We start from the raw sequence: 10,526 nt of genomic DNA on the forward strand, positions 1-10,526 counted from the left end.
CATGAAGTTTCTGTTCATATTCATTTCAAATTGAATACTTACTCTGGCGCTCAATAAATTCATCAGCTATAAAATCCTTTATATCCACCACTTTATCTTTAAAAAGAAAGAAATAATTTAGATGTTTTTGTAAAACAGATCATTTTATGTTATAAAGCCAGAGCTATAAACACAAAAATAAAGAGAACTGACAACCATCCGGTGACATATGTGATATGCAAATTAGATCCAAAATAAAAGCTGTCACAGATATTAATTGATAGTAACTTTGAAAATTAATTCCTTCGAAACAAACCCATCAATTAAAAGAAAAAATGTTTTTAATTTTATTTTTAATAGATATATGTAGATGTATCTCTTTGAGCATTTAGGCATTCAGAAGCTTCTAAAATACTCAAACTTTGTTCATTTAAAGTGATATAATTATTTATCGTGAGGATTAGTACTATCCAAAGTTGTCTTTATTTTATCATCTGGTAGATAGATTCCTATAGCATTTAAATATTGGAAATGGCTGAAAATTCATTTTTGTGAATGTTGATATTATAAAATTGATCTTTATCACCTGGGAAGAGATAACTACCTTCAATTGGAAAGAAATTTTCATGCAGTATTTGTACTTATTTATGTCCTGCTCTGTTCCTAAAATAATTTAAAGTAGCTGAGGAAATGCACACAAAAAGTATAAATATAAGTAAGGAAACTGGAGAAAAGAACAGAAGAGCAAGAAACTATTGCCTTTTTGTGACTTTGGATCAAGTAAAGGCAATGTTTTCTTAGATAAAGCACAAGCAACAAAAGAAATCATAAAAAATGGACATAATCAAAATTAAAAACTTTTGTGCTTCAAAGGACATCATAAAGTGAAAGACAATCTATAGAATGGGAGAAAATTTTGCAAACCATTTGTCTAGTCAGAATTTTGTATCTTTAATACATAAAGAACTACTCCAACTCAACAATAAAAAAATAAATAACCCAATTTTAAAACGGACAAAGGATCTTAATAGACATTTCTCCAAAGGAGATATACATATAACCAATGAGCATATAAGATGCTTAACATCATTAGTCATTAGGGAAATGTAAATAAAAACCACAATGGTATACTACTTCACACTCCTTAGGATGGCTATAATCAAAAAGATGAGTGTTGCCAAGAACGTGGAGAAACTGGAACCTTCATACATGTAGATGGGAATGTAAAATATAGCAGCCACTAGAGAAAACAGTCAGGCAATTCTTCGAACAGTTAAAAAAAAAGTTACCATATGATTGAGCAATTTCATTCCTAGTAATGTAGCCAAGAGAAATGAGAAAATATGGCCATACAAAATCTGAATTAATTAATATAGCTGAAACTAATAGTCAAGTTATAACAAAGGTTAGGAGCTTGGGAGTCAGCCTATACTATCCCTTCTTCTTAACTTTCTGTATGGATGTGATTATCAACTTCTGTTCAATTATTTCCAAATATTTCTTGAATTTATCACTATGTTAATTGATGCCTATGCTATTAAAATGGCATCTTTAAAAATGTATACCACCAGTCTCATCTCTCTCCATTTATTTTCCACAATGTGGCAAGAGAGGTCTTTCTTTAAAAAAAAAAAAAATCTGATCAATTGCCTGAATAAACTCTTCAACAGCTTCAATATTACTTACAAATGTGTTAAAGTCTAAGTAAAATAACTAGCAAATAGGATTCAGCAGTATAACTAAAAAAATAAAAGTTCTAGATACACTTAGTATAGTTATTCTCATTGAGGCTGATAATTACCTCAAAGAAGGGAACTGGTTCTTAGAGGAGGAGAAAGAATCTTAGATATTAGAATGGTTTGTGGCCATAGTACATAAACAGATATATAGTTTATCTGTGGTATTAAATGTTCATGGTGTATGTGTGTATATGTGTGTGGGGGGGGTGATAAGTAACAAAAAATGTCTAAAAAGGTTCATTAAGAAAGTGATAATAAACAGAAAAAAAGTTAAGAAACACTGCTTTAGGATAATGGTAGCCACTTAGATTTACTCTCTCCACATGGTCTCCAAAAGCCCACACAAAAGAACAAGTAAAGCAAATAAAATAACCCATAGCCCATGCTACAGCATAACTAGGAGGCAGAATGTTACAAACTTTAATTTACATGTAAGTCAAGAAATAAAAATCTAGGACCAACACAGTCGGTTCTGGAGCCCACACCAAAATGAAAAATCAGGTGACAATTTCACAGAAGAAAAAATGATGAAGAGTCCTTTTAAGGCAGAACACAGATAATATCAACCAGAGTTTACCCATAGGTGAAACGCTAAGAATAGGTCAGAGATGTGATGGATCAGAGCTATAACCTCTGGGGAACTACAAGAAAGGAGCTGGGAAATCCATGGGACCAAAGGCGGCATCGGGATGGGGAAGAGTATTGTATAAGATTGGCGATGAAGGAAAAGATGGAAATAGTTAAAAATGAAGTCCCTACTAAATGGTATCAAAATATCCAAAGAGTCATCTATCTCCCCAAAGTTTCCATTTATTAAAGTACATGTACTTCACTGCAGAAACTGAAGAGGGCACTCTTAAATTGTATAAGCCACCCAACATCTTCAGCAATTCCAACAAATCAGAGTAGAAATGGACAAAGGAAACTTTGAAATAAGAAAATAGATTGTGTAGAAACCCAAAATCAACTCCAAAATAAAGACTCAAGTAAAGGTACTCAAGGTAGAACAGATATGACTACACTGTAGTAAGTAACATATAGAACAGAAATGAAAACCAAAAGAAAAAGGAGAAGGGGACCTATGAAAAAAAGTACAGAATAAAAGTGATAGATATAAAAGACAAAGAAGATGTGATATGTGTATAAAGTCTCTGAAAAAAAGAAAAATATAACAATGGAACAGATTTTACTTTTTATTGGAAATTACATGCACAGAATTAGGATAAATACTATCCTTGGTTCCTAAAACTTTACTGTTTCACACAGGGCCCACTTTTATTTATTTGGCTAATTCAAAACTTTTTATACTATAATAAATGCCAGCAAATACAAACAAAAGCTAGGACTTGGAAATAATCAGCATCTAATCAATCAGAGGGTTCCGCTTACAAAGCCATCCCTCTGCTTTCCCCTGCGCTTTATCAGGAATCCAGTGTTTGCCATGCTTTTGTTGTCTTTTTTAATGTAATTTTATTGTACCTACATATTCGTAAAATCATCAAAAATAATGTCAAACACCTCCTTATCTGATAATTAGCCATATGTTTCTCCTCTTCTATGAAATACCTGTTTGATTCTCTTGCTCACTTCTCTTTTGGGCTGTTTGTGTTCCTATGGATTGGTTGGAATTTTTATTCTTGATATTTTATGAGTTGTGAGAATTGTGAATATTTTTTCAGTGTTGTAACTTATCTTTTTACTTTCTTAAAGGCCTCTTTTGAAGAACAAAATTCTTTTTGTGTATTGTTTAAGAAAGCACCCCTACTCAAAGATATCCACCTACATTTTTCCACCAAGTGCTTTAAAGTTTTGTTTTGGACCCTTAAGGCCTTAATTAATTTGGGGTTGAATTATGCATATAATGTGAAGTAGTGATCCAATTTCATTTTTTTCCATGTAAGTATTTTTCTAGCTCTAATTAATAAACAGTTCCTTCCTTCCTCTACCCATCTGACATACCACTGTGCATTTACCAAAGTTTCATTCTCACATGCGTTGTTCCTAGAGTCTCTATTCCATTCCATAGTCAATTTGTCTACCTCTACATAAATGCCATACTGTCTTAATTTTATTATTCTGTCCTAAGTCCTGATATCTATTGATATCTATATATCTAGTACAGTCCCCCTGCTCTTCTTCAGATGTGTCCTGGCTATTCTTAACCCTTTACTTTTCATATAAATTATAGAAGCATCCATGAAAACTCTTGTTTAATTCAGATTAGAATTATACTGAAACTTTACATCGACTTTGGGAAGACTGAAATCTATTTGATTGTAAGTTTCCCTATCCACAAACATGGCATATCCTCCATTCCTAAATTCCTCTCAGCAATTTTGTAGTTTTCAATGTGGCATTCTTTAATATTCCCTGATTTTTACATATATACATGGATATATAAATATACAATGTAATATATAATGTATAAGCATATATTATATAAAATATATAGACATGTAACTACTACCCATATCATTTCCAGCTCCCCTGAGATCACTCCCTTGTGCCCTTTCTTAGTCAATATCTCCATTCACAAAGTAATCACTATTCTGATCTCTATCACCATAGATTAATTCTGCCTATTATTTACCATCATATAAATAAAATCATACTGTATGTTCTTTTTGAGTTTGTGTCTGGCTGCTTTCACTCAACTTTATATCTGAACTTCATTTGTAATCTTCTAATTGCACTAGTTCATTCTTTATCATATAATATTCCATTATGTGACTATCACAATTTATCTATTCTATTGTTCATGGACATTCAAGTTGTACCAGTTGATTGTCATAAGTAACTATTATGAAAACTGTTATGAACATTACTCCATATGTATTAAGTTGTGCACTTAAGAATTAAATCACAATGTATATAAGTTATGCCTCAATTTTAAAAATCTATTGAAAAATAAAGAAATCGGTGGAACTACAAGGACAAGAAACAAAGACTACATAGAAGATTTTAATAAATCTCTCTCTGCAATTAATAGAACCACCAGACAAAAGTTTATTAAGGAATTTAGGTAATTTAAATCAACCTTCTCATTAAAGACAACTTATATAAAGCTGGCCAAAAACAACGACAACCATATGATTCATAGCATCAAAGAACTAACATGGATAGGATCTAGAGTAAATCAGAGAACTGGAACAGATAAGGTTACTTTTCAGCTGGGTGCACTTATCGACTGCATAAGATGCTGCTGGGAGTCTAACAGGATGTGCAGCACTTGAAAGCCTTGCATGGCTAGAGGGGCCAAGGATAATAATCTAGAATCCATCAAGAGGAGAGAGCTGCGGTAAATCTCTCTCACTTAGGGTTGGAGTAAGGTTAACCAAAATTAAATAGGCCTTTAAAGGACTATAATCCACCTTTGAAATTATCCTAATCCCTGAAATTCGATAGAGATGATTCTAAATTACTAGTGACCCAGGTGCCAGAAAGAAACTAGAAACAGATACTCAGAAATTCCAGATATTGAGGAAAAAGTGTTAGAATCATACTTTAAAATAATTATGCTTGCTATGTTCAAAGAGATCAAAGATAAGTCTGAGAATTTCAGCAGGGAACTAAAAAACATTTAAAAAATCAAATAGTTGAGATCTGAAAAAATATATTAACCATAATTAAGTATTCAGTGAATGGATTTATAAGTAGAATAATCACAGCCAGAGAACTGGTAAGACTGGAAAATAGGTCAGAAAACAAACACAATATGAATATAAAGAGGATAGGAAAAAAAGGAGAGGGACTGAAAAACATAAAAGACACTGTGAGAAAATATAATATACATGTAATTGAAGTCCTAGGAGAAGAGAGAAACAGGGGCAGAAAAAAATTTAAAGAAATAATGTAAAATGAAAACTACAGGACTTTGATGAAAGAACTTGAACAAGATTCAAACAAATGGAACAATATCCCGTGTTCATGGATTGAAAACAATTAAGGTCAAAATGTCCATACTACCCAAAGCCATCTATAGATCCAGTACAATTCCTATCAAATTTCCAATGGCATTTTACACAGAAATAGAAAAAAAACAAAACTAAAATGTCTATGGAGCCACGGAGGACTCTGAATAACCAAAGCAATCTTGAGAAAAAATAACAAAGTTGGAGGCATCACACTTCCTGATCTCAAACTATACTACAAAGCTATAGTAATTAAAACAGTACAGTACTGGCATGAAAACAGACACATAGACCAGCGGAACAAAAGAAAGAGCCCGGAAATAAACCCCTACATATCTAGTCAACTAACATTTAATACAAAGCCAAGAATACTCAATGGGGAAAGACTAGTTAGTCTCTTCAATAAATGGTGTTGGGGAAACTGGATAATCACATGCAGAAAAATGAAACTGAACCCCTATCTTACACCACTCACAATTAACTTGAAATGACTTAAACATAAGATCTAATATCATAAAATTCCTAGAAGAAAATACAAAAAAAAAGCTCCTTGACACGCATCTTGGCAATGACATTTCGGATATGACACCAAAAGCACAAGCAACAAAAGCCAAAATAAAAGTTTTTGCACAGCAAAAGAAACAATCGACAAAATGAAAAGGCAACGTATGGAATGGGAGAAAATATTTGCAAATAATATATTGAATAAGGGATTAAAATCAAAAAAATATGTAAAGAACTCATCCAACTCAATAACAAAAAACAAACGCTCCAATTAAAAATGGGCAGAGGAACTGAATAAAAATTTTACAAAGAAGATATATGAACAGGTACATGAAAAGGTGTTCAGTATTACTAATCATCAGAGAAATGCAAATCAAAACCACAATGATATTACCTCATACCTATTAGAATGGTTATCATCAAGAAGACAAGAGATAAGTGTTGGAGAAGATAGATAAAGAGTATTCCCCAACTCATTTTAAAATGTAGCAAGGATAATATTCAACTATATCAGTCATTAAAATGATGAAATTATTTTGTATATTTAAAAATATCTGCTTTCCCGAGCCAATACCATGTGCAACACCCCCAGAGGTATCCCTGGATGTCAGAATCATTTATCTTCCAAAGAGTTCATACCTGGCAAAGGGTCTCCAGGACTCTGTTACACTCTGTGGATGGCATTCTAATTGAACAATGCCCATGCCAGTCACAAAATAACCTCATCTCCTAGGTACCACCACTATTGGTTTCTCACAGGGATAAGTTAGGCCCTGACTTTCTCTTTTGTTTGGTTCTTTGGAGTTCAGGGCTGACACACCATGGGGCAACACTGGTGCTCACCAGTCATCCCACTGCAACTGCCACAAGATGCCCTCTTTTGCCGTATGTCCATTCTATACATACCCAACTCCCATTGGTAGAGGACCGTCTTTATAACATAGATGCATTCAAACTACTAATCATGTTCAGGTACATGTCTTAACACTTTATTAAGTAAAGCATTAGTTAAGGTCATTGTTCATCAACAATGCCTTGAGGTCAGAATGATCAATGAGATCATTCTGGATAATTTGGGAAGTATCTAAGAATAGCTGTGTAGCTCCAAAAAGGGAGCAAAATCAAATGTTTCAACAGCAGAAATATATTGTTTGCTATTACTTAATAGGCTTGGTTTGCATAAAAGATTTTTACGTGAAACTATTAGTATAGTTTCAAAAATTATTGTGTATTATAACAGCTATCAGTTATTGAGCACTTACCAAGTGCTAGGTACTGTTCTAAGTATTTTTACATTACCTAGTTAAGCCTTATAATAATCCCAAGATAGGCATTATAATCCACACTTTTCAGATGAAGAAATTGAGGTTCGTGAGATTAAATGATTTACTGAGGAATATAATGGTAGTAAGTGGCAGGGTCAAGATTCAAGTCTGAGCACTATGATTCCAAAACCCATGCTCTTCACCACTATGACTTTCAAGCAGACACATGTAAGTGGTCAAACTGGATCCTTTTAGCCACATAACACTTTACTTGTGACCCCAGAAATAATTGTGAAGCATTACAAATAATTTTTACATCAAAACTATATTACATTATTTAACTTAATGTAACTTTGTGACATTATAAAAAATTTTATGTAACTGATGTTACAGAGACAAAATAGACAAGGAAAAGAAGCTGCTGTTGCTATAAGCCATGCTTTGTATTTATCCTATGGCCCCAAAATCGTGACAGCCTTGGTTGCTTTCCAATACCTTCAAACAGTTGTGGTTTTTGATGCTGCTTAATTTAGTCCGGATTTTGTAGTCATTCTCAGCAGGAGAGTTGGTCTGGTACAAGCTACTCCATCATAGCCATAAGTATGGAATGGAGCTTTATAGATAATTCTGATGCCCTTCTCTGGGTAAAACTTACTGTTTAGGTTATTACCTCATTCTAAAGTTATAGTAATCAAGACCATGCACTATTGACATAAAGATAAAATAAAGATCAATAGAATGGAATTGAGAGTCCAGAAATAAATCATACATTTAAGATCAATTAATTGTTGACAAGAATGCCAAAACCATTCAATAATCTTTTCAACAAATTATGCTAAGACAACTAGAGAACTGTATGCAAAAGAATTAAAGTAGACCCCCCATCTCACAGCACATACAAAAATGATCTTGAAATGGATCAAAAATTAAAATAAAAGAGCTAAAAGTAGAAAACTCTTATAAGAAAACATTAGTATGAATCTTCATGATCTTGGATTATCTTTAGATATGATACCAAAAGAAGTGACAAAAGAAAATACAAAGTAGACTTCATGTAATTTAAAAACTTTTGTGCTTCAAAGGACCCTATCAAGAATGAAAAAACGACAACCCATAAAACAGGAGAAATTATTTGCAAATTGTGTATATGATAAAAAGTGTAGTACCCAGAAGGTATAAAGAAGTCTTACAACTTGACAAGTACCCAATTTTTAAAATAAGCAAAGGATATGTCTCCAAAGAACATACAAATGGCCAATAAGCACGTGAAAAGATGCTCCACATCATTTGCCATCAGAGAAATGCAAATCAAAACCATAGCATGACCCTTTATACACATTAGTATGGCTATAATAAATAAGACAGACAATAACAAGTTCTGGCAAGGATGTACAGAAACCATACATTGGTGATGGGAATGCTGCTTTGCAAAACACTTTGCAGTTCCTCAAAAAGTTAAACATAAAGTTAAACCACATTGGACATTTTCCTGGAAACATGGCGGAGTGAGAGATGTCCTCAAATCTCTCCCCTTGAATCAACAATATGTTCAACATCTAAAACTCAACAAAAAACACCCAAACTGCACACCAGCATGTCTGAGCATGGGATCTGTGCAAAAGAACTACCACAGGTCAGAACCCCAGGTGTCGGGCAGTGGACTGGGAGAAATAAAGAAGCTACCTCTTGCAGCCACCAGAGCTACCTGTAGGAAGAGGGGGAGGGGAGAAGGAGTGGCAAGTTCCCTGCCTGGGAGAGCTGTGAGCTCCCTGCCAACGGCCGGGAGAAGCAGAAGGGCAAAAAAACAAGAGTTGATTTTTACTGGCCGCGGTTGCAAAACCGAGGCTGAGCCGCAGCCTCCAACCTCCCACCCAGAGAGCCACTACCCCCATACCCTCCGAGACTGAACAACACAGAGCCCAGGGGTTTCTGAGTGCACGCTACCGAAACTGTTGCTAACATTGACAGGGACTGGAACTGAGGATAATGAGCGTGATTGAATATCTATCACAAAATAAAAAGGCATTTTTAAGGCTTTCTATAAAGCAAGGATGCAAGAGGCTTAGATGCCACCTACTGGAAGCCAAAAGAAAAGCGCCTTCTTTGCAGAAAGACCTTTATATATTAAATCTTCTTTCTGCAAAAAAAAAGGCAGAATACATTTCCATTAATGCCCAGGTGGAGAAATAGCCCATTAAACACACATGAACAACCAAGGTGACAAAGCATCTCAGAAAGAAAGAGAAAAATCTCCAGAAATAAGCTGAAAGACATAGAAATCTGAAACTTAAATGACAGAGAATTCAGAATGGCACTTCTGAAAAAACTCAGTGAATTCCGAAAAGAGTCATTTCAACAATTTCAGGAATTGGAAAAACAACTAGATGAGCAGAGCAAGGAGATTGAAACCCTCAAAAAGAACCAAATAGAACCGCTGGAGAAAAAAACACACTGCAAGGGTTGAAAAATGAAATAACAAGCTTGGGAAATAGAGTTGACCAAATGGAGGAAAGGATCAGTGATATCAAAGACAGAAATCTAAAAATAAATCAGAAGGAAGAAAAAGAAACTGAAGAATGAAAAATAAGGAAAGAGAAATTCAAGAACTAGCTGATACCATCAGGAGAGGAAACATAAGAATATAGGCATTACCAAAGGTGAGAAAGAGGAACAGGAACTAGAAAGCATTTTCAGACAAATAGTTGATGAGAATTTCCAAAATCTAAGGAATGAGCTGGAGCTTGGAATTCAAGGAGTCAAAAGAACATCCAATTACCTCAACCCAAAAAGGCCTTCACCAAGACACATTGTCTTAAAATTATCAAAATCAACAACAAAGACAGAATTCTCAGGGCAGCCAGGGAGAAGAAAATGGTAACTTATAAAGGAAAACTCATTAGATTATCCTCAGACTTCACAGCGTAGACCTTACAAGCCAGAAAGGAATGGAATCAAATATTTAAACTGTTAAGTGAAAGGAACTACCAGCCTAGAATAATATATCAAGCTAAGCTCTCCTTTAGATATGAAGGAGATATTAAGACCTTTCCAGACATACAAAAATTGAGGGAATTCTCCACTACAAGGCCTGCACTACAGGAAATACTGAAAGGGGTCACCTCATCTAA

The 10,526-nt window shown here is 34.1% G+C and overlaps 1 protein-coding gene across 1 annotated transcript in view; it reads right to left on the bottom strand.

The window, feature by feature from the left end:
* Nucleotides 1-7,091: 7,091 nt before the first annotated feature.
* EFCAB13 (EF-hand calcium binding domain 13) overlaps nt 7,092-10,526 on the bottom strand; it is a 50,097-nt gene continuing 46,662 nt past the window's right edge. The window contains 2 exon segments of the mRNA XM_011377220.2: nt 7,092-7,140; nt 7,142-7,238. Of these exon segments, the coding sequence (XP_011375522.1) occupies nt 7,092-7,140; nt 7,142-7,238 (146 nt within the window).

This window comes from Pteropus vampyrus, unplaced genomic scaffold, assembly GCF_000151845.1.
Source record: "Pteropus vampyrus isolate Shadow unplaced genomic scaffold, Pvam_2.0 Scaffold306, whole genome shotgun sequence".
NCBI classification, from domain to species: Eukaryota; Metazoa; Chordata; class Mammalia; order Chiroptera; family Pteropodidae; genus Pteropus; species Pteropus vampyrus.